Here is a 24,176-nt window from a genome sequence, read left to right on the forward strand (position 1 = left end):
CCAGGCTGAGCTCTGGACACCAAACTGGGAAAGAGAACCCCCAGACAGCACAGCAGAGGACTGAGTGCTGACTGCACACTCTGATTTATCAGGTTTTCCAGAGGGCAGGAGAGCATGGCACAAGGCTGGTAAAACCAGGAACAGGCTGCAGCTTCATCAGGAGACCCAGACCACACAGAGGCACCCACAGCCCCATCAGCTCTTCCAGTGAGTAAGGAAAGAAGAGCCAAAATGTGTCAGTATTTCCAATTTTGGCTCTGCCTGTTCCTTAACTCATTCCTGGTGGTTATATCCTTCCTTTCTATTCAGTGCAGGGCAGCAGGACAAGAGATGGACACTGGGAAAGTCCAGCCCACCCCAAAATTGTTATTAACACTCAGTGTCCTGAGCTCCAAGCAGGATCAACACACCCAACATCCACTGCAGGGCCTGATTTGACCCAAAAATCCAGGGCTGAGGCCCCTGGCAGGCTGAGATTTCCCCTGCCCTCAGCACCAGGGACACACAAGCCCAAGAGGAGCTTCAGATCCAGGCTCCTGCCTGCAGGTGAGCTCAGACCTCAGAGCAAATCTGTGCAGCAGCAGCAGTGACTGCCCTGGGCACCTGCTCTGCTCATGGAAAGGATCCCAGAACAAAACTTTTAAGAGACAGAAAGTGACTGAGGAGCATCTCCTTCCTGGACACCTCTCAGCAGTGCAGAGAGCACCCAGAGCTGCACTGAGGGCCTGGCTCAGGTGAGAAGATTTCAATCTTCTCTCAGGAGATTTCAAATGAGAAGTTCCTTTGTGGTGCTCAGCCTGGAGGAGACTGAGGGGAGACCTCACTGCAGTTACAGCTTCCTCAAGGGGGGGAAAGGAGCAGATGCTGATCTCTGCTCTCTGTGACAGGGACAGGACCCAGGGAAGGGCTGGAGCTGTGCCAGGGGAGTTTAGGTTGGAGATCAGGGAAAGTTCTTCCCCCAGAAGGTGCTGGGCACTGCCCAGGGAATGGGCACAGCCCCGAGGCTGCCAGAGCTCCAGGAGAGTTTGGACACGGTTCCAGGGATACCCAGGGTGGGATTTGGGGTGTCTGTGCAGGGTAGGGGGTGGGCTGGGTTATTCTCGTGGGTCCCTTCCAGCTCAGGACATTCTGTGATTCTGTGGTTCTGTGGTTCTGTGATTTTTGCTCTCTGGCACTAGCTGGTGACATCCCCAGCCGAGAGGTTTTTCAGAATGGTTCATTCACACCCATCAGAGGCAGGGGACAAAGCTGTCACCTCCAGAGAGCTGCAGCAGCCCGTGGCCACAGGGACCAGGAGGGGACACAGGAGCTGTTCCCATGGCCCATCCTCTCCCTCCTCAGCACTGCTGGCCCATGGAGCTGCCAGGGCAGGAGGCAGGGAGAGGAGGGATCATTGCTGTGCCCAGTGTTATATGTGTGTCCCAATAATTGACCGGACACAAGCTCAATTCAATCAGATTGGAATTTATTGAGCAAGCGACAGTAAACAAAACAGCGCTGGGCGGCCGGGAGAGTCTCTGCTCCACCACAGCCCACACCACTGTCTGAGAGTCTCTGCTTTTAAACTTCGCAGCTCCCGTGATACGTGTATTTTTCTGTTTCTCCTGTATTTTCGCAAAGCGCTGCTGGGGAGGGGTCTTTATCCGCTTCCCGGTGGTTGTGGGAATGCAGCTCTGATCCCTGCAAAAAACTGCTCACTCAGCTTTTCTTCTGTTTGCTTTGCCGGCTGTTTGAAGAGAGGGGCTTGGCGAGAATACCAGGTGCTTCCTGTGATAGGTTTAGTGCACAATTACTGATTGATAATCGATGATACCCAGCACGGGCATTCCCAGCTCCGCTCACACACCCGGAGCTCTCCGAGCCTGAGGCGGGGAGAGAAAAGGATGAGATTTATCCCCCGGGTCCATCCCATCCCAGCCCAGCAGGGCACAGCTCCTCACTGGGACCAAATCCCTCTTTCCAAAGCTCCTGCCCTGGCCTTCACAGCACAGAAGAACACAGCAGAACACAAAGCCAGGAGTTTGTTCCCCAGGAAAAGCCGCCGCTGCCCCGGAGGCCGCAGTGCGCGTCCACACAGCACCATCTGCTGTCGCGATCCGTGCAGGAGATTTTGGGGAATCGGCTAATTAATGAAGGAGTTAATTTGAGGATTCTCGGCAGGACGGGGCGTGAATCCCAAGGCTGTGGGTGGTTCTCCAGAGCTCCCGGCCCAGCCTGAGCCGCCTGTCCCCGGCCGGGCCCCGCCATCTCCGTGAGGGGAGCGCAGTCCGCCCGCTGCGGCACCTCTTCCTCGGGACACATCCGTGCTGAGGGAGAGGATAAAGGACCGGCTTTGGGATTGCCCTGAGACACAAACTCCGAGAGGAAACAAAGCCTCAGGCGGGGATTTTGCGGCTGGTTGTGCAGTCACCAGCACAGTCCTGTCAGACCCCGCTGGGCCTGCGGGCCGCTGCAGAGCCACACCGAACAGCAGAAAATTCCACATGAGTGAGGGCTCAGAAAGAAAATTCCACGTGAATGGGGGTTCCAAAAGAAAATTCTAGATGAATGGGGGTTCCAGGCACTTTGAGAGCTCTCTCTTTCCTGACAGGAGGGTGATCTGAAACAGACCCACGCTGCAATGCAGACTGCACTGTGCCCAGCGCGGCCCGAAGGTGTATCCCAGCCCCACAGCCCAGCGGTGGAAACTCTCAAAAGATGTGATTTCCAAACACCTCTGAGCAATTCTTCCACCACGAAAGGCTTTTGGTTTTGTCTCTGATCTACAAGACGAAATAGTGAAGGGACTCTCCCTGAGGTGTGGATGGGGTGGCTCGTCCTGCCCAGCCCCAGAGTGTGTGTGATTTGTTAAAAAAATATGGATATTGATCTAATACCAACATCCGACTATGACGGACAAAGACTCTAACAGTTTGAAGTTACAAAATGTGTGTTTATTACGACGCTGGGCAGCATGCGGGATAGCTCCCAAATACACACCGCAATTTACAGATGATCACAGGGTCTTTTTATGTACAAAAGTGTTGAATACCCAAAACACAAATGCATATTCATAACTCTGGTCCATCCCATTCCCCGCTTCGTATGGTAATTAGGCAAAAAGCAATTAAGCATGCATAGTTTGTTCTTTGAAATGGGTCGGTGTTTCTTCTTATGGGGTGGGGTCTCAAAATGATGGAGTAAGATGGGTCTTCCTCACTTTGACTTTTTAACCTTTTAGTGTTGGTGACACCTGGATCCTGTTTTCTCAAGACTATGTGATTTATGATCACATTGTGTTCTTGGAGTCTATTGATTAAGTTGACAGGTCTCCTGATTTATCAGTTCCTTAAATCCGGCTTATGTTAAAAAAAGGGAAGTTTACCTCAACAATGTCTAGTTAGTAAAGGGAAGTCTACGTCAGCAATATCTCAAAATGTAAAGGGAAATCTACGTCAGCAATATCTAGTTTAACTAAAGTCCTTAATTCTCCATAATTAATATCTCACCTCTCTGCCATGAACAGGGACACCTTCTACCATCCCAGGCTGCTCCAAGCCCTGTCCAGCCTGGCCTGGGACACCTGCAGGGCTGGAAGATGGACATCAGGGGCAGGATATCCAGCACATACAGCCCTGCACACTCTGCTGTCCCTTGGTGAGGAGGCCCCAGCACCCTCAGCCGCTGTGACCCAGCCTCTGCTCACTGCAGTTCTGTGCTAAACATGCTCATCTCTGATGTGTTAATGAGAGGAGCAGGAATTTATACCCCTGCTTTTAAACCCTGCTAATTTAGCAAACATTAGCTCGGTTCCTAAGCATTAACCCAGGTGGAGATCAGCCAGCACTGTGCTGCAGCCCACGGGGAGCAGTGGAAGGTGATTTGGCAAAGAGCAGTTTGCTCAGCCTTGAGTGCTTTGTTCTGCTCAGTTTGCTCCACCAACACTGAGCAAAGGACACGGGAACAGCCAGGAATGCTGCTCAGCCCTAGGAGCCTCTTCAGGCACTGGAGTCACCCAGAGCTCACACGGGGAGGGAGATTGATAAGGGGAAGGAAGGTCAGTGCTCTGGAGAAGATCCAGACTCATCATCTCAACCCTCAGACAGCAGTAACTCCAGAATCATGTGTCTCCAGAGATACCCACACCCCTGGAAGTGCCCAAGGCCAGGCTGGACAGGGCTTGAAGCACCCTGGGATAGTGGGAAGTGTCCCTGCCTGGCAGGGGTGGAACTGGATGAGTTTAAAATCACTTCCAACCCAAACCATTCTGGGATTCTGCAACAGATGTGAATTCTACAATGGCAGCAAGGGGTTGTTCAGCAGCCGTTTCTAATCCTTGGTAGGATTTTGGGATGGGATTTTTCACCCTGGTCTGAGATGAGAATTGGCAGCTGAAGCGCGGCACTGAGCGATGGGGTGAACAGCTCAGTGTCACTGGAGCAAGCCAGGAGAATTAATTAAAGCCAGGAGAATTAAACCCAGGGCATTAAAGAGAAAGAAAATCCAAGCAAGCCTGAGCGGAGTCAAACAGAGGAGCTGCAAACACCAGATGCCAGCCCAGGCACCAAGGCCAACACCAAACCACCCAAAGAGCTGCAGCAGATGGGCTGGGGACGCTGGCAGTGCTCACACAGGCAGGCAGCACCTGGCAAAGAGAAACAAAATCTCCTCTGAGACCTCCCTGCTCCTCTGCCAGCTGCAGGGAGGCTGAGCAGGGCACTCAGCCCCACTGGTGCCCAGCAGTGCAGAGCCAGCTCCACGTTGTGCTGCCAGAGTTTGGGCTGGAAGTGCAAAAGTTCAGCTGCAAACCACCTGTAGCTCTGGGCAGGGAGCAGAGTCCAGCAGGTGCAGCAGTGAATGCGGGTGTTCTTTGTTTCAGTAAGAACAGAAGCTTCAGTGAAGCTCACTGAACCTTCTCCTAGCACACAGCTTTCATCGAGGAGCCTCTGTGACACTCAGCCCCCACAGAATAAACAAAGAGTGAGAGAAAAAATCGGGTTTGTTATGAGCCACAGCCTGAAGGGAGCTACTGGTTTGTAACAGACCTGCCTGGATCAGAGCCTTCACCTGGATTTTGCAGTTCAGACACATCCCCAAGCTGAGGGGCATTCCAGGTACCAGAGCACTCCCTCAGTGGCTGCCAAGAAATCATCCCAAGGGAATTTTAGCTGAGGTGCAAACTCACTCCCCTCCCTCCTCACAGCTCAGCTGGGGCACTGCAGGAGCTGCAATCATTGCATGACTCCTGTCAAAACCAGCCAGACACGTCCCTGCTGCAGCTGCAGAGGTGCAGCTGAGCTGGGCCACAGCCTTTGGTCCCCAGCAGGACAGTCAGGACCCTGCTCCAACAGCAACATCCACACCAAAAATGGCATTTCCCAGGGCTGGGCAGCAGCTCAAGGCACATCCACTAAAGTGCAGCCCCAGGTGAGGGCACACAGCAGAATTCCAGGTGTGCAGATTTTCACTGCGTGCAAAACGTCCTGAGACCTCCACACCCTTGTGTTTCATGCCCAGGTGCAAATAAAGGTGACAAATCATTTTTTGCAGCCTCAACTGGGCTCCTGCAGCCCAAATTTCACCCTATTTCCACACTACAGGTGTTGTCAGGAAAGTATTTTGCCAGGTGCGAATCTGTATCTGATGATGTGCAAGAAAGAAACTCAAATTGAAAGAATGGTTTTTCTAATTTAATAGAAATAAGCAACCAAAATGGGTTCCAAACAATGCTTTAAACTGAGCTAATACAACTTCTACAGCACATTCCAGAGCACTTAACAAGAAATATTTACAGGCAGCTAAAATATTAAATAACCAAGGAAAGAAAATTTCCTGTTTATTTTAATTACACACCAGCAAAAGAACACAGGAACAGAACAATTAGAAATGATAACTTTTTAAAAAAAAAAGTTAAATAGGATGATTCAGATAATACAATATCACAGAAACAGCACTTTTTTTTTTTCTTTTTTGAAGAATCATATTAAAAGATGAGGCAAGTTTATTATGTGCAAAATGAGCCAGCCCCAGTACTGGAAGCAGGAAATAATTGAAGAACCAAAGAATGCCATGATTTAACCCTTCCAGGAGAACGTTTACATGTAAAACAAGCTTTTGCACTGCACAAATCTGTATAGGATTATTTACATGTGTCCTGGTGTTCTGAGCCTAAAACTCGTCCCTTGCAGGTGAGCATAGACATACAAGGGGAGCTCACTCCAGACTTAATCCTGCCAAAGTCCAGCTTACAAAATATCCCAGTACCTGTCTTGGTAGAAATCCTATAAATTATAAAGACAGCAGCCTCGAGCTGTGATTTCACTCCACAGAAAAGGCCCAAACTGCATTTCATACATTTCATAATCCACTTGTAATAAAGATTCCCAAATTAACTGCGATTTTGGAAAGCTGATTCAATCCTGCTACACTAAAAAGCAGAGAAAAAAAGGATCCCCCTAAGCCAAGTGGAAGTAGATGGAAGAGTTACTGCACACACACTTTAAAAAGACAAAATAAATCACCATACCCAAAGATACAATCCATATGTGCCATCTGTGTAAACTGCGGCATTTACATTTTTATTTTTAAAAAGTACCTCCATTATTTGCTCAAACAGCTACTTCTTAAAAAAATATGGAACTTTCCCCAGTTTTTTAAAATAAAATGCCACCCTCTATATTGTCAGGAACTGCTGCACACTCTATTTTTAAAAGCTAGGCTTGGTGATTTGCATACAAACTTCCCTATAAAATCGTTATCCAAAGGAAAGGATTCCTGTCATGCTGACAGGCAGCTGACAAAGCAGGTTTATTGCTTTTTTCCGAGGAAGAGAGTGAGAAAAACAAGGAAAAGCCAATTCCCAGTACACCACACATGGCTTCAAAATACTGTTGCAATAACCTAAACTTCTCCAGGTCAGCCACAACCAGGTGATAAAACAGAAAACTGGGTTCACTTTAAGGACTTTTCCATTAGCTTGAAGTGTTTGCTCCAGCATGGAAAATGTCACAGTGAAGTGTCACAATGACACCCCACACAGGACAACATCTCTACTCCTAACTGAGCATTTCTGTTTGCAGAAGTTGGGGAAAGCCCCTTTTTTTTTGGAGCTCTGTCTCCTTGTGCTCTAGGCCACTTAATTCCAGGGCACAACTAAATAAATAAAAGCCCCGAGCTGTTGAATTCCCACTCATCACCAGGAATTGCAGGGCAGGACACACTGGGGACTTTGCACTCTCATTTCAAAAGCAATTTGTCTCTTCCTTCTTCGGATTAAAACTTCAGGGGCAACAAAAAATTCTCGGCCAAAATGGGAGACCCGGATTTTTGGGAGCATTTCAAATGAGAGCAGAGTTGCACCAAGTGCCAGATTCCTCCTGCCACGCCGTGGGATCACAGTTTTACAGGATTTCCTGATGGAAACTGTGCTCTGATTCCCCAGGTAAAACCACTCACACATCACACCCCCAGCAGCTGGCACGGAGAAGATGCCCAGAGAATTAGTGGCTCATTAATCCTAACCCAGTAATTTGCTCCTGAATGAGTTACAGAGAGAGGCACCAAAAATCGTTTCCACTGAGCAAACCCTCCCCAGTTCTGTGATGAACACCCAGACTACAGGATCAGGGAAGGGATTAGCAGAGTTTATCTACTCTTTCCAATAATTTCAAATAGAACTTTGCTGCTTTCAAAACAATCACTGAATCACTGCTTTGGGAGTTCAAAAACAAAGGGGAAGAAGAACAAGAGAATGTTTTGTTTCCTTGTATGAAAGAAACACTTGAGATTTCTTGCACACATTTAAAATCCCACATAATCCTAGAGAGCACTGGGGAGTGGATGGGAGGAGCAGCTCTGGGGGGTCAGTGGGCTCTGGGCAAGGGCAGAACTCGGGCTCAGCAAGGTCCAGCTCAGCTGCACTCCTGCTGGGCAGAAGATGCTGAACATGAGCTGGACAAGTTCTCCACCTGAAGAGCTGGAGAGGCCATCTAAAAGGAAAGGCTCTCCCAAAAAACTGGGAACTGCTCTGGGGGCTGGGTGGGGAGCAGAAGGTGCTGTTCCTGCAGCAGCCAGGGGACACCAGCCTCCCTGGAGGGTTTGGGGTGAGTCCTTCCCCCTGAGCTCCATCTGGGACTCCTCCATGCCCATCCCGTGCTCTGGCTCATCCCCAGGGGCTCTGCAGGATCCAATCCCCACCTGCTGCCCAGGGAAGAGTTCAAAAGGTACCAAAAGTGCCATAAAAACAGGAGCCCCGAGTGAAGAGAGGTCACAGAATCTTATTTTCATGATAATTTTAATGATATTCCTTTTGCAAAATGAAGCTGAGAAACTAGAAATGCATAAATAGGCAATACACAGAGCCATGAAATGATCCCTTGTCACTACCAGTGTCCTATTCACACATCAGCCTTTCCACAGGCAAAGTTGTTGCTCTTTGTCAATTTAATAGGTTAAAGTGGAATTCCTTTTCCTTTCACATACAAACTGGTAAAAAATAAACTTAAAACAGCACTGGTAAAGTCTGAGAAATTAAAAAAACAAAGCCAACCAGTTTGAGTCTGAAGTGTAACATTTGAGTAAAGAAGTGAGCTGGAAGTTAAAAACATCTTCAGTCCTCTCATTTATTGCAAGAGGGAGAATCCCAAGGTACACAGATCTGGTTCTTATAAAAGAAACCAAATCTGCAGTGATTTGCATAAAGACTGCTTAGAGCATTTCTCCATTTGATATTGTGCTAAAATATTTCTCTTTACCATGCTGGTAAAGTGTGTACAATGTCACAGGAATTGCTATGCTGAGCACACCAAAGCCCCAGGGATCTCCCACAGAATTGCTGGATCCACACAAATGATGGCAAATCGAGAATCTGCCATCTCGAGCTCATTGGTTACATAAATTCTTCAACTTCCTTTAACAAGATCAATACAAAGGCCAGAAATTGTATTTATTTCTAGTACTGACTGGTGCCAGTAAAGAAAACAACTTCTCGAGCTGTAACTCCTTGTGATTCCATGATTTCTAAGCTGAATGCTGGGATGGAGGCAGTGCAAGGGAAGGCACTGCAGAGGTGCCTCAGGGGTCACTGAGGGAATTGGGAAATTGTTCTTTTCTCACTCTTTGACCAGAAACCACTCAAGGCCAAACCCTGTGCAAGTGCTTTGTTCAATGGATGGACAGGCAACCCAAACTCAGACTGATTCCAATCTTCCTGCACTTTTCCCTCACAAGCTGCTTCTGAAGAAAGTTCTGAGAAGTACTCTAAGAAAAATAAGACAGAACCTCAAAATGAATGCAATGTTAGAAATAGCATATATTACAAATCTTTTCTTGATAGGAACAATCAATAAGAATACATATTAGCTTAAAAACAGTTCAGCAAATGTTGCTGACCTGCAAGAAATCTCAATTCACTATTTACAAATAAGACAAAGTGAATACAGGAAATTTTACACATTTGGTAGTTAATAGGTTATTGTTTGCCGAGTGGTCTATTAGAAACTGATATTTAGGAAGACTGGAAAAACACCCCAACCAGTTATTACCTCTTCAGTCTATATTTTAAGTACAGAAAACTAGAGAATGAATACTGGAGAGAACATTCTGCCTCGTCAGGGGGTCAGGGACAGATGACAACACTGAGACTTCTGCCATGGATGCCATTAAAATGTTCTGGGTACAGGACTTTTAATAAATACACCTTGTCCTACTGGAAGGGATTGGAGCCAGCAGCTTAGCCTTTCATCTGCCAAAAACTCACATTCCTGCACTCGCCCATTCAGAACAGTTTAATGATTTTTCTTTCTTGTTCCTTTTGCTATACATAAAATGGAGTAAAGAAAGCAAAATGTCAACAGTTGGATCGACACAGAAGATCAGTTATTCACAATCCTGCTTCAATGAGATGATCAAAGCAATGACCAAGACACACTTGAGTGGACACAGAGGGGATTTCAGGAGCTCTGCTCACAGTTTACACTGCAGTGTAACGCAAGGTACAGTCACTGAGTGGGTCCAGTCCTGCAGATCGTGTCACTACAGTCTGATCTGTACATGGAACATTTCCTATCAAATCTGCTTCTCTTCAACCTTCCTCCACCTCTGTCTGTGAGACCAGGATGAGTGTGTCCCCTCCATCAGGAAAAGAAAGAATATAGCAAGTAATCAAGGAAAAAAAAAAAAATACAAACCACCAAAAATTTACAATACAGGTTTTTTCCCCTTTTGATGCGAATGTTTTTCTGTACAAGTGTTTTTTGTTATCTAATACTGTTTAAAAAGCTATCAGCTTCTTCAAGATGGCCACTGCAGGCATGATAATATTCCAGGAACACTTAAATAACAGTTTTTACAATAAATTTTAGGTCCATCTCATTAGATTACTTTATATGCACTGGTCTCTCATCTGATTTTAGGCGTTTTCTACGTGGTTGTATAAAATCTTCATCGGAGTCCTCAGTTATTTCACCATCATCCTCTTCCTGCTCAAATTCAGGCAAAGGCTGGAAGGTCCTGTCTGAGTAGATCTCTGTAAGTTTATCTTCAAAGTACAATGCAACTGCCTTCCCTGCCTGTGCTACTTCTGAATCAGCCTGTGGATGAAAGAAGACAGGAATATTCACCTGTTGGAAATGCACATCCCTTCACCAAGTGTGCATGGTCTGAAACGCTTACCTTCAAATTAATCTCTTGTGTTTCAGCATAAACTTGAACAACTTTCATCATCTAAAAAGGATACCAGAGTCAAAAAAAATGAAATTATAATCCTTCCTAAAGTTACGAGATTGCACAGGATTGGATGACTAAAGTCAGCCATAACAACAACACAGTTTGTTATGGTTTGTTAGCTTTAGTTCCCAAACTTAGGCAGCAGGTTTAAAACAGTCTTAGGTGGTAAATAAACCTTCAACAGAACACACAACTCTTGTACAAGTGGCTCCCAGCCATTTCCTACTCATGACTGCTTTCTTCAGGATAAACTGGAGTTGCCTGGACATGATTGTGGGAAAGTCTCCTTTGGAGGGGAGATTCTTTCCTGGGGATTACCCCCCCTTGGAATTCTGCTTTGGAAAAGCTTTTGGCTTAGAGGCACTCGACATGGTGCTGCTGTGAGAGGTCAGAGTGACTCGAATTTGCCACGAGCCAGGCAAGCTGAAACACTTTTTCTTTCTTTTTTAAAAAAGTAAGAAAAAAATCACCACATCCCCCAGTTCTTCCTCCCTTGTTGTACTCTGGTCTCTAAGAGCTGCAGCATGTTTTCCTCTATAGTGGATGCTCCATTAATTCCCTTGATTGAGAAGTTCACATAATTAATTACCTCATGAACCTCCCTTAATGCAGGGACATAAAGAAATTGGGGCTGTCAAAGTCCCAAATGCTTGTGAGCAGTTCCAGCATCACATCATTGACCCTGATTTTTCCTAGGCAGGTTTGAACTGTAGCTTTGTGCAGTTCCTTCAGTTTCCTTCTGCATGGGACCAGAAATGCAGCCCAAACACTGCAAGCTCAGGTTATATTTTACAAAGAAATAAGAAATATTGGCTTCTTTCTGTATTTCTAAGGTCAGAAGAAAGCCATTCCCTGTGATGCCTTTTGTCATCCTTGCTTTAAAGCATCTCAGAGATCAGGAAACTCTCTTAGCTTCTACTCTGTTTCAGCACAATATCACCTTTTTTTTTAATCCAGATTATTTTTTCCATGCTCCACTAGCAGTAACACTCAGGTCATTTATCTCCCCAAGCCACATTTCACATATAAGGGGTATTTCATTATCTGATGTGATCATTGCAAAATTACTAAAAAATATGACCCCATACCCAAATCATCCACTGAAAACTGATTTTTGTCAGAGCCCAACTACCAAGGAGTTCAAGCAGGAAGGTTGTATATAATAATAATAAAAGCTGTAATGGCCACAAAGCTTTGTTGGATTCAGCCTGTGTGAGGTACTAAAACCAGAGTATCTTCTGAAAGGCAGGTTTCTCCTCAGTAGAGGAAGTTTCTCAACAGATTCTACCACCTTGACTGTGAAACAACTACCTGGGCAGCTTGAGACACTTTTGAGGACTCTTTGGTTGTCTTTATAGCACTTCCTGAGCATTTCTACCATCAATCTGATGCACAGTAACCAGGTCACCCTGCTCCTCACTCACAGATACCACTGAATGCATTTTACAAGTTCCCTCTGCTCTCCCAGTTTAGCTAAAAATGAGAAGTTATTCTGCCATTGCCTCGAGTTTTGTTTGCTTTTTAAGCGTTAGATTCAGCATCTGCTCCAAAAGCAGAAGTTACAGCTGGGAGCAGAGCCTTTCATGGGACAAGCTGCACAACCAGGTTGAAAAATTCATCAAAAATTCATCTAAAATTCATCTAAAACTCATCTAAAATCACAAATGGTGTTCAGATTGGAAGTTAACATACTTCATTAAACCTTTCACAGTTCTTGAAGATCAACCGGACGTCGGCCACGAAGTCCTCGGGGGTCTGGTAGTGTTGGGAATGTTTCTTCTGCAGTTTCTTCTTCACTGTGGATAAATCCATGGGTTTCTTGATGATTTTGTAGTAGTTTGGTATCTGTAAAAAACCAACATTGATTTATCACCGAATGGCTACAGAGTTCACAGCTGAATTTCTACACTGAAGGTATCAATCCCTTCATCTCATCACACATTTCAGGCATGTTCAGCAAAGCAGAACAATCTCCTTTCCTCAAACTGTTTTAAAAAGTTCTTTATAAGAGTATGGAGTGACAGGACAAGGGGGATTGGTTTTAAATTGAAGGAGGGTAGATTGAGATTGGAGACTGGGGAGAAATCCTTCCCTGGGAGGGTGGGCAAGCCCTGGCACAGAGTGCCCAGAGAAGCTGTGACTGCCCCTGGATCCCTGGGAGTGTCCAAGGTCAGGCTGGACAGGGCTTGGAGCAACCTGGGACAGTGGAAGGTGTCCCTGCCCATGGCAGGGGGTGGCACTGGATGGGCTTTAAGGTCCCTTCAACCCAAACCACTCTGGGATTCTTTCTAACCTTCAGTTTCTCACAGCACAGCAAAGCTTTTCATTACAGTTACTTCTTTTACAGCTGAAAACACAAGAGTTAAAGCAGCTTCTTCCCTCCTCTCATTCAAAAATTTGTCCAAAAAGAAACAAAAAGCTCTCCTAAAGCATTTTGAGTTTCATGGGTATCCTGAGACATCTTGTTGCAATTCAATAACTGCTAATTGGAAGTATTTTTAAATATCTGTTTTTAAGACTGGGAGTGAAGCATCTGTCTGGAGAAGCTCCAGAATTAGCAGCTCTCCCTCTCAGACCCAGGAAATGCTGGATCACTGCCAGAACTTTTAGACTGATCAAGGGAGACATGCTCCTGGTGGAAGCAGTCAGTTCCTTCCCAAATTCAGCTCCAGACTCTCAGGGCTGTTACAGCAAATATAAATCACAGGCTGTTTTTCAGGAGACTCACCGAGGCTGGGACTGGCTCCTGGAACTCAATGCTCAGCTCGTGGCAGTACAGGTAAAGCAGGAGGCGTTCACATTTCTTATAAAGAAATAAACAGGCTCAGATTAATATTCTTCACTTATCCCTAGCCCAGAGATTCATACCTCCCTACATTAAACAGGCTTGTACTTTAACAGCTTAGTACTAGAAAATTAAAATGTAATCCCCTCAACTTAATTAAAAAAGGTAAAGTTCTTAGGAGGGCAGAGTTGAGAGGCAGAACCCCATTTACTGTTCACAAATTTCCTCTTTGCTTTCTCCCTCCTAACCAAAACCCTAAGGCTGAAGTCAAGCATGGAGAGACATGCTAATTATACTGCAAATTAAAAAATAAAATACCAACTACAACCACTTTTATTGCTTTTGTCCAGTCACAACCACATGTAACAGAAAAGGACTGAGCTGCAGACCTTTCCCCACAAGAAACTTGAAGAGCCAGAGTGTTTCTATGAATTCCCTGTTGAAATATTTTTCCTTGCTTTGCTTGTAATTCCTTTAGAGGAACTTGATTTGATAATACTCTTAGCACTACACAACGTTAAAAATAAAGCTAAGAGCTGAAAAAAAATGTGACTGTCAAGGTCATTAAAATTCCCCAGGAATGCACCTGAATACTCCCAGCACCTCTCACAGGATGCACTTCAACACACCGAGCCCACAGAACTATTTTATGAAGGTGACACCGATGCTAAATGCAAAGGACTTTTAATTAAGTGCATGTTAAATGATGCATTTAAATACAGAGTATGTGTTAATGGTGAACTTCAGCTCCAAAGTGATTACAGTCCCAATGCACTGGGGCACTCCCACAGCCACCAGCACCTGGAGATGTGGCCAACAGCAGGAAAAATCCCATTAATCATTTTGGGTTGCTTTGCAAAGCCGTAACTACATTTAATTTGTTCAGCCAAAGCCAAACCATCTCCAGTCAGTGGAGGGCAGGTGATGTGAGAAAACACTTTTTCCTGGGAAGCAGATTCTGCAGGTTAGACCCACCCTTTGGTCCACAGGACTCAGGCCTTGTGCTGTCTTCCCCTTCTTGCTGTGCTGGGAATTGTCACAATCATATTCCACTTCAGGCTTGCTCAGGTCTCTGCAGAATGTACATATCCACTCTCCACTAAAGAGGAAAACAGAATTATTCCAGACATCCAGGGATAAATTCTCATCAGTGATGACTACAAATAGATTTTACTCACTGTTACAGATTAATATTCTACTGCAGCAAAGACTTGGATACCCAAAGTTAAGGAATGACCCTTAATGCTCACAATAATTCTGCCAGTCAAGGCCATTTTTCCTGCCCTCATATGATGCTTTTATACTTTGTAACACTTTTCTCACCTTGCCTTAAAATTAACTGTACACAACAGAATCCCATCGTGAGACTTTACACAGATGAACAGAAGAGGATTCTGTTACCAGACAAACACTGATCAGCTGCACACAAACAACTTAGGCAAGGCCCTGGAAATGCTGCATTTCTGTAGTATAAGAAACCACCCAGAACAAGCTGCTTTTGGAGGAAACACCAGTTTGGGTTCTGTGCACCGTCTCAGCCCACACCGCGACGCCGCTGCCGGTACCTGGGGAAGCTGAGGAGTGTGGGGACGTGGCAGGTGAGGTGGAACACCTTGGGGCACTTCTCACAGCACAGCAGGTCCCCCCCATTCTGGCACACAGCACACCAGTCCTCGTTGGGGTCATCATCCTTGTTGTTCCCTTCTCCTGCCACTCGGGCCGAGCGGTGCATGAGGCTCCGCACGGGAGACTTGCCGTTCACCAGGCTGTGCCCAGACTGTTTGCAGCTCTCACTCAGATCTGCTGGCTCTGTCTTCACGTGGTTTTCCAGGCTTCCCAAAGCTTCCAGTTCACTCTCCAGGTGTAAGTTAGTGGACAGTGGTGGTGTCAGGCTGCTCTCGGGGCTGCTGAGCTGGAGGGAAAGCAGCACAGGGAAAATCAGAGTTGATTTGACAGCGGCATCTTTCTGCCTGTGGTGGAATTCAAAAGCCTCCCACCATTCAAAGGTACCATGCTCACATCTCAAAAACCATGGGAAATCATGAGGATGAGCTGAGCTACACACAGTATTGAAATGTGCTTTTTCACATGTCCTTTCTTTGAAGAACAAACTCGTTTCTTCTGATATTTAACATGGGAAATGCTCTAACAAGCCAAACACACCAAGTCATTAAAAGCTGTTAATGACAACTTCATTGTCGTTAGGAAAAATCCTCAATTCCAGCACCCTGCTCCCTGTACACAGCCCTGTTCAATCAAGCATAGTTGGGAAACACTGAAGAATATTCATTTGCTAATTACTTGATTTATACTTTGGTCTAAGAGCTTCTGACTGGCTGGAGGCTTTCTGAATGCAATTACCTATGTGGGAATGTCCATTCTCAATGGGTGACTCACAGCTTTTATTAATTAGGGATTAAAAGCAGCAAATACACTGTATTGCACTTCATTTTAATTATTAAAGATAGAATTTACATTACAGGCCACCCTGTGCCTGGCAGAGCATCACCAGGGAGAAAATACCTCTTAGAATGAAGCTTTAGAGTAAAACATGCTTTTTTTTTTTTTTTCCTTTCCAAATTCTTAAACATGCTGCCAGGAAAATCCCAACACATTGGGCATAAACTAACTTTACCATGCAAGCACTCCTTCTGCCATCCTCTGTTTTTTCCTGCTTTACTGCTCCTGAGAAACTGCAGATCTCTTCCTCTGTGCCTGGCTCTTGCTTTACTTTCACTTGGTCAGCCTTGAAGCCAATGCCAGCTTTGTCAGCAGTCCTGCCCGAGGAGCCACAGCTGGAAACATCAGCATATCATGAGATAAATAAGAAGATAAATCAACAGGGCAAAGAAACTCAGGTAACTGCTTCCCAAAAGGCAAAAGATGTCAGAACATTTACAACAGCCCCAATTTACAAGACACAGGAGAATCACAGTGCAGGGAAAAAAAAATATTAAAAATATAAATCTTGATGTAAGCATCCTCCCATTCCTCAGTCAAAGTTATGACAAAATATAATTTGCCAATTGCCAGTTCTTTTTTGGAATTCTTCATGCCTGATTTTTTTTAGCCTGACAGTGTTAATGTGGCACTCACCTCCCTCTGCTGCCTGTGCTGGAGGTGCTGGGAGGCCTCACAGGAGTGTGGGAGTTGGATAAACCTGCAAAGAAGCAGCACAGAAATTGATTTGGTACAAGTTTACATTCACTGACCAGTACTGAGTAACCCCAGAAATGCTGCAGGAATATCCTCATTTATTAAGTCACCTAAGTCAGCTGTTATCTCAGTCTTTTGATCACAACAAATCTAGCACATCACATTAAAAAGTGACAACACATGGTTCTTAAGAGTCCCAGTAATTATTTTACCTAATCCAAACAGTGCTAAAGCCTTCAGCCCATTACATCCTCAAGTTTTATGCACTGAGAACCACCAATAAAGTCCAAAAAGCAGCCTCTGCACGGTTTGCATGCAGGTTTTGAGACACACAGGCAGCCCCACTGCTGCACTCATTCATTTACAGGATCTTACAAGTCTTGTAGAGAAAACCAAGAGAAACATCAAGTCCCAGAGTGGTTTGGGTTGGAAGGGACCTTAAAGCCCATCCAGTGCCACCCCCTGCCATGGGCAGGGACACCTTCCACTGTCCCAGGTTGTTCCAAACCCCATCCAGCCTGGCCTTGGACACTGCCAGCGATCCAGGGGCAGCCACAGCTGCTCTGGGCACCCTGTGCCAGGGCCTGTCCACTCTCACAGGGAGGGATTTCTTCTTACTGACTGAAATAATCTTCTTACTCATAGAAACAGACATTTCCAATGTTTAAGCAACTCAGAATTAGGTACTGGTGCCTTAACTTGTTCATGTGCATAAGAAAACTCTACCATTAATTAGTTATGCTCAGAATGACCCTGACAGTGTCTCTGTATGGATCTGGAATACTGCATCCATGTGCTGGCAGTTTGTTCCTATAAAGACATTTCTGAAGGAGGGTAAAATTTAAATTTACAGTAGAATCTATTTCTGAGCAAAACAAATTTTAAATAAAACATCACTTCCCTTCTGGCAGGAAGGGAAAGCAATTATTTTTAACTTAAATAGCAGAAATACCCAGCACTTCCTGGAATCTCTAGAAAAACCCATCAGATTTACCTGATGACCCTGGAGACAAAGCTGAAGGTCCTGGGGAGGGATTCATGGTGCTTGTAGGCTGTGGGGGAAGGTGGCTGCCTGTGATGTATCTACTTAGCAGATTATCTAAACTACTGGAACCAGCATCTTCCAGCTAAGGAGGAAAAAAAAATCTCAGTCAGAGAGGTCTAATTCAACTTCCATTCCAGTTCCACACCTTTAAACTGGGCTCAGTATCTTTACTGGAATTCCCTCTCCCTTCAAGGATTCAGGACATCACCAAATATTTTTAATCAGTTTCATGCAGAGATCAGGCTTTCAAATCAGAAATTTCAAGTAATGCTTTTCAAAAGCTCCTAAATCTGAGTTTTTCCAGTATGATCCTGGGCTGCACTTACACGAGGTCACAGCAAACTTTCTGGTTCCCAGGTGCTCAGTGTGTTGGTCACACACATGGAGTTGTGTTAGTCTACCAGATTGTGTTAGAACTACCAGATAACTGAGGCTGCAGAAGTTATTCCATAATGAAGATATTAAGGGAAGTTATAATCTTGTCTTTCCTTAACATGATGGGGAATCTCCCACTCACTTTTCAAACAGATTTTAGTACCTGTTAAACCCAAGGAAACAGGGACTCTGTTGCTGTAACTGCTTAAATGTGTTAAATGCAGTAATGTCTTTGAAACACACTGCATTCTAAGTGGGTTTTAATGACTGTGCTTGAAGGACTAATAGTTCTTATCCAATAAATCCAACTAAAATCCAGAACAGCTATTACATGAACAGGTATAAAAAGAAGAGTATCTTAGCAGGATTCTGCATTTTCACTGCACCTGGAAGTCACATGGCAATGCTTTGGACTACCCCACAATTTCTGATTTGGTGTCTGATGAGCTTCACACACTCAGCTGAATCAGCCCCAGCCACTCACACTGGTGTTCTGCTCTAAAGCCTCAGCACTGCAGATTGCTCACACTGAGATGGGATTTGTCCTTCCCCACCACTCCCACATTAGCAAATGACCTGCAGCCTCCTGAGAACACTGAACATCCCAGCCCTGAACATTTAAGAGTTGCAAAGTTGCAGCTCATATTCCAACAGAGCACCTTGGATTAAATTTATTTTGGTTTCCTGTATCTTGACCAAATCTCCTGGCTTTTACATGGGCATTTCAATGTTCTAAGGATGAAGCCATCATTCTCCTCCCCTCCCAAACACTCCTGCAGAAAACACGTTACTTTTATTTTCTTTGTCTCCACATGTACATTACATTGTGCTTTTCACCTCTCCAAATGAGATCAACTTCAGAATCTACCTCAGCTTGTGTCCCTTTTCTGTGGGACAATGGGACATGTCCCCTCTGTGCTTCCTGTTCCTTCTAGAAACATGGAAATGAAACTCCAGGCAGCTTTAACCCTCAATAAATCACCACTCAGGGCACTCAAAATACATCACTATTAATTATATTACTGATATCTTCCCACAAGATGGTCTTGTGGAAGAAAGGAAGTGAACACAGTACTTGAAATTAATTAAAGTCTTAATTTTACTACAGGACACATTAAATATTGATTAATCTAAGGGTTACCAGGTGGAGCAGGTCAGCCCTATATGGATAAAACAGCCACATGCCTAAGGGTGTTTGAACCCTGAGCACTGAGAATTTCAGACTTTCTGTGCTGACAGGCACTGACCCCAAAGAAAACCCTGCATTTGACCTGAGGCCTTGGAAAAGGCTTCCAAAACTGAATGCCAGAACTGGGATTATGGGTGTGTAGTTTCAATAGATGAGTACATTATCACAGGGTGGAAAACAGAGTTCAAGGTTTTAGAATATAGTAATGTATATATAAAGCAAGATGGAAGCTTTAGGGTGGAGGCTGAGTCCTTCTTTTTCACCTTCTTCTTCATGAGTCTGGGTGATATTTTGTAATTGGGTAGAAAAGCCAACATTGCAGAGCACGAGTGGTTGGTTATTGGATTAAAAGTAGAAATAATTTAGGTGTCACTTCTTAATTAGACTGTTTATCCTTAAAAAGCCTTGTTAAGAAAGAGATAGCAGCCATTTGTTACTTTGTTAACTAGAAGTGTAGTAGAACTCATAGCTTGTGAGACTGTAATATAGATGAAAATTAATAAACCTCTGGTTCTTTTTCTCTGCTGAGGTCAGGATTAGGACATGGGAAATGTAGGTTTTGAGTTCAGACTTGGATGTTTATTGTTTCTTATCTATTTACAGGCTCACAAGGTGTGAGCTCTAACTAACCAGTTAGAGAACAGAGGTAAAATGGAGAGCTCCTAACTCTCTCCAAGGTTATTTAAGTGCTAATTACCCAATAACGAGGTGACACCTATATTATTTATGTTTCTGACCCAATAATGGCCACCCAAGGCATGTAATGCAGACCTTTTCCACCCAGTTACAGAAAACCACACGAAAACATGAACAAGAAGGAAGAAGATGAAAAAAAGAACAAGTAACCTCCACTCTAAAGTCTCCATCTTGCCCCACGTATATTATTATATACCAAAATCTTAAAATCTGAATTTCCATCATTCCAACACCGTCTTGAACATTTAATCCTGACTCTAGCAGGAAAGAAGATAAAAAGCAACAGAAAGGCTGAAGATTTGAATTCTACAACTTGAAATGATAACGACACCATCCCATGGCCAAGCCCTGGTGTGGACTCGATAGTTTCTGAGCATGAGAATTGCTAGCTCTTCTCAAGGGAAACTTTTCAACAGTTTTTCCAACCTTGTGTAAATGATGTTCCTTTCCCACAACAGCAGGTGTCATTTGCTATTTCTGTTACTGAGCCAAGGGCAGAAGTGTCAGCTCTATAGACCAATGGCGTGTTTTTTTAGTCATTATAAAAGGGCTGAATGAACTCTAAATAAAACCTCCTGATTTCTACTGCCCCTTGACTGGAGTCAAACATCTTGAATTCATGTCCTGTCACGACAGCCTGGTACTGGTGACTGCAAGAGCAGAGGGCAGGCTGCAGCACTGACCTGGATGGGAGGGATGTCCGGCAGGGAGGGCAGGTTCTCCGGGTTGGTGACGGACGGGATGAGCTCGATGGCAGACACCGAGGGGCTGGTGGGGCCGCGGTTGGCGCTGGCCATGGTGGCCGTGGTGGGGCTGGTGGGGTTGATGGTGGTGTTGTGCACGGAGACCACGGGGAAGGGCCCGGCGTGGCCGGGGTTGGAGTGCTGGGGAGACACAGACACCGCGCTGGGTCACGGGGCCACTGCGGCGCTCACCGCAGCGTGCCCCGGGGAGACACCTCCACCCAAGAGGGGCAAAGCTCACACTCACAGCTAGCACAGCACCTGCCAGCACTGAGGGCAGAGCAACTGTTACTCTTCTTCACTTGGAAAGGAAAACAATACTTCATGTGGCTCGATTTTTAACAGACAGCACTTCTTCCATCAAATTATTTAGCATAGAGTCGTGTTTTCTTAAAGCAATTACTTCCTCAAAGCAATTACTTCCTCCAAAGATAGCTTTTGAGTTTATAGGTCTAATTTTTTTTTTTTTTAAAGATAAAAGTAACTGTTTGGAGTAATATAAACTCACTTTTGGTATTTCAATCACGTTAACATTCATTGTCAAGGATTTTTATTCTTAATGGCATGCAGAGCTCTGCATCAATGCTTCAGGTGTGAATTTAAAGACACTTCAGCAGCTGATTTAATCAAAACCCCTCAACTACATCACTTTGAACTTCCCTACTCCTCATTATTCTCTAATAAACCTCTGAATGTTCTTTTCAGCTGAATGCCACTGAAAAGTGCAAAAGGAAACGTTTTGCTTCCCAGAACTAAGCTGCAATACAAACACTGGATTTCATTTCCACCCCTAAGGTTTGAATTCCCTTACGTTCAGCAAAACTGTCACAGCACAGCAATGCAACATGGAATAGAAGCATACAAATGTGTGTAGCTGTGAGCTACAGGGGGACAGATAAACACATTTACAGCTGGAGGTACCATCTACTGGAATGAAAGTCTGGCACAATGGCACAAATGAAGCGTGTACACAGGATATACTTGTCTTTGAAGGTGAGGTTGCATCATGGAGTATTGAGGTCCATTGTGGCGTGGGATTCCTGGAATACGAGCAGCATTCTGAGCCATTCTCATCTGATGTGCTTGGAAAGCCCCACAGTTCATGTTACCCCTCTGCATGGTCTGCATGCTGATCAACCTGGGAGGCTGCAAGGGTTTGGGTTTTTTAAAATTTGCGCTTTTAACACGGAGAAAAGAAGCCCATCTCTTTCCAAAGCAGTAGTAACATAACATCAAGCAAAGCCAATAGCTGTCACATTAAAGTATCTCAAATCTCCAAAAGATTTTAGTTTATAAATGGCTTTGTAAGTTTAGATTTGACAGGGCAATTTTAAATCTTAGTGTTATGGTGAAGTAAGAACACAAAGGACTCACCTGCTGCTGCAGGACTTGGGGGCTGCTCTGCCTGGGCACGGATGCAGATGGCTGGGCCATCCTCATCTGCTGCAGCTGCTGGTGTTTTTGGGCATACACTTGCTGCTGCATGTGCTGCAGTCGAAGCTGGGCCAGATTGATTTGTCCTGGAGCTTTGCTGATATGGTTTGTTCCTGGAGGAGTTTGCCCAACCACTACATTGGGAGTGTAACTAGGGGCTGGTTTATTTTCAATGACCAAGTTACCTAAAAAAAACCCAAAAGAAGCAAGCAACAGTTAGATCTCATCATCTTCCAAAGGATGGCATATGTGGAATATTCAGATGTTTCTAATGTAGTTTTCTCAGAGCAATTAAAGCTTGAAATTTCCTCTTTATGTCTTCAATAACCATACACGATAAAAGCAAAAAGAGAACTCAGACTACAAAAACGACAAGAAAAATTAAAAATGCGATCTGTGAGGGAAGAGTGAAAGAACTAGATCTGCACAGCCTAAAAGCCACAAGAAAGAAAAATGACCTCTCTGTGTTCACAAGAAATGGACAAGATGAGAAATGAAACAGAAAACAAACATGTTGAGCATAAAGTTTCTATGTCTAAAGAAGCAAAGCCTGGGAAGAAATATGGGAGTGTCCCACCACTGAGTGACTTTGAACATGTTCTACAAACACGACAGAAAACACTGCTACAAGCAAGTCCTGTCTTGCTCCAATGTCACTGACCATGTTGCCTCTCTAGATAACTTCTGTCCTATTTTTACATGGAAAAGGCAGAATGTTGATTTTTGACTGTGAATGTGAACTCAGTGGAATCCCTTTTTATTAAGGTCAGGAGTTTTCTTTCTGTTTCCTGTCTGCCCCAGAGAATAAACATCTTTGACTGAAGAAAGGAACACCGCAATCTGGATGGTGGACTCAGAACAAGGAGTGGGTACACATAAAATATATTTTAATCAGATTTTCTGTGAGATTTTTATCTAGCAGAGAAGTTCACAAGCAGGTGCTAACAGGTATCTCTGTCTCACTGTGCTCTGCCCTCTTCTCTCATTCAAAACCTGTACTTTGCAAACTCTGAGTGATTATACTGAATATACTGGAAATGGCTCAGGTCCAGTGTCCAACCCAGAGGAGCTGTGGCTGCCCCTGGATCCCTGGAATTGTCCAAGGCCAGGCTGGATGGGGCTTGGGGCACCCTGGGATAGTGGAAGGTGTCCCTGCTGGTAGGGAGTGGAATGAGATGATTTTAAGGTCCCTTTCAACCCAAACCACTCTGTGATTCTGTGATTAGGGCTGTTCCTAGAACCATTCCCACTGGAAAGCAGTATCTATTCAGAGAAAGCTTTGCTAATAGAAAGAAGAGAGCAGATAAGGAGGATAATCAGGACTGGATGGGTTATGTCAAGAGAGTTTTTTTCTCCTGCATTAAGAGACATATTGCACTGCACTCATTCCTGCTGGATGAACACCCCCAATTCACCAAGAGTTTTCCCAGAATAAACAGACACAGTTTTCTCACCCAAATTGACAACATTCTTGGCCCAGAAGGTGGGGTCACAATGGAAGCGGATGGCTCCGTTGGCAGCAGGGACAGGATCACACCGGGCCTTCAGGATGTGCCGCAGCTGGAATGTTATCTGAGACAAAACAAAACCACTGCTGTGACAGAGCAATGAAGAATGAGAAACAAAAGATCTGGTTCATAGCCTGGAAAATTCTCAATTCATCAGGAAAATCCCACATTGTATGGATTCTTTCCTCAGAGGATTGCAGAGCAGCACTGTTACACCCCGACATTACTGAAATGACTCCAGTGAAACACTGAGCTGACCCCATTCCTTCCACCCCAACACTCCCTAAACCCTTATGGCTCAGAGTGAATTGTTGCACAATTGCTTGGCTCTGTTCTAAGATCTGAAATTGAAGATATGGTGCTATGAAGGGCCATGATGAGCCCACATGGCACAACTGGGTGTACCCTTTGGATTACCAACATTTGACCTCATTTGTGTCTTAATCTCACTCTGGATAGATTTGACTGCCCAGCCCCTCTGTGTTTGTGGCTCAGGACATGTTCCCAGACTGGGAAAGTTGGTGTCAGAATGATGGTCTGC

The 24,176-nt window shown here is 44.8% G+C and overlaps 2 protein-coding genes across 3 annotated transcripts in view; one reads left to right on the forward strand and one right to left on the reverse strand.

Moving 5' to 3' along the window:
- Positions 1-24,176, forward strand: part of OLFML3 (olfactomedin like 3) — a 289,605-nt gene that overhangs the window by 58,588 nt on the left and 206,841 nt on the right. The gene's annotated exons all lie outside the window — the stretch shown is intronic.
- TRIM33 (tripartite motif containing 33) overlaps positions 8,256-24,176 on the reverse strand; it is a 37,553-nt gene continuing 21,632 nt past the window's right edge. The window contains exons 8-20 of one of the 2 annotated variants that reach the window (XM_066335736.1): positions 23,582-23,699; positions 22,068-22,312; positions 21,675-21,839; positions 20,634-20,834; positions 17,640-17,772; positions 16,586-16,649; positions 16,125-16,284; positions 15,055-15,401; positions 14,465-14,588; positions 13,433-13,507; positions 12,397-12,549; positions 10,651-10,701; positions 8,256-10,568 (exon numbers count right to left, since the gene is read on the reverse strand). In XM_066335736.1, the coding sequence (XP_066191833.1) occupies positions 10,356-10,568; positions 10,651-10,701; positions 12,397-12,549; positions 13,433-13,507; positions 14,465-14,588; positions 15,055-15,401; positions 16,125-16,284; positions 16,586-16,649; positions 17,640-17,772; positions 20,634-20,834; positions 21,675-21,839; positions 22,068-22,312; positions 23,582-23,699 (2,049 nt within the window). In that variant the 3' untranslated portion in view covers positions 8,256-10,355. The remainder of the gene's footprint in view (positions 10,569-10,650; positions 10,702-12,396; positions 12,550-13,432; positions 13,508-14,464; positions 14,589-15,054; positions 15,402-16,124; positions 16,285-16,585; positions 16,650-17,639; positions 17,773-20,633; positions 20,835-21,674; positions 21,840-22,067; positions 22,313-23,581; positions 23,700-24,176) is intronic. The other variant, XM_066335737.1, reaches the window with a different exon arrangement.

The sequence above is a fragment of the Sylvia atricapilla genome, chromosome 25 (assembly GCF_009819655.1).
Source record: "Sylvia atricapilla isolate bSylAtr1 chromosome 25, bSylAtr1.pri, whole genome shotgun sequence".
Classification (NCBI taxonomy): Eukaryota; Metazoa; Chordata; class Aves; order Passeriformes; family Sylviidae; genus Sylvia; species Sylvia atricapilla.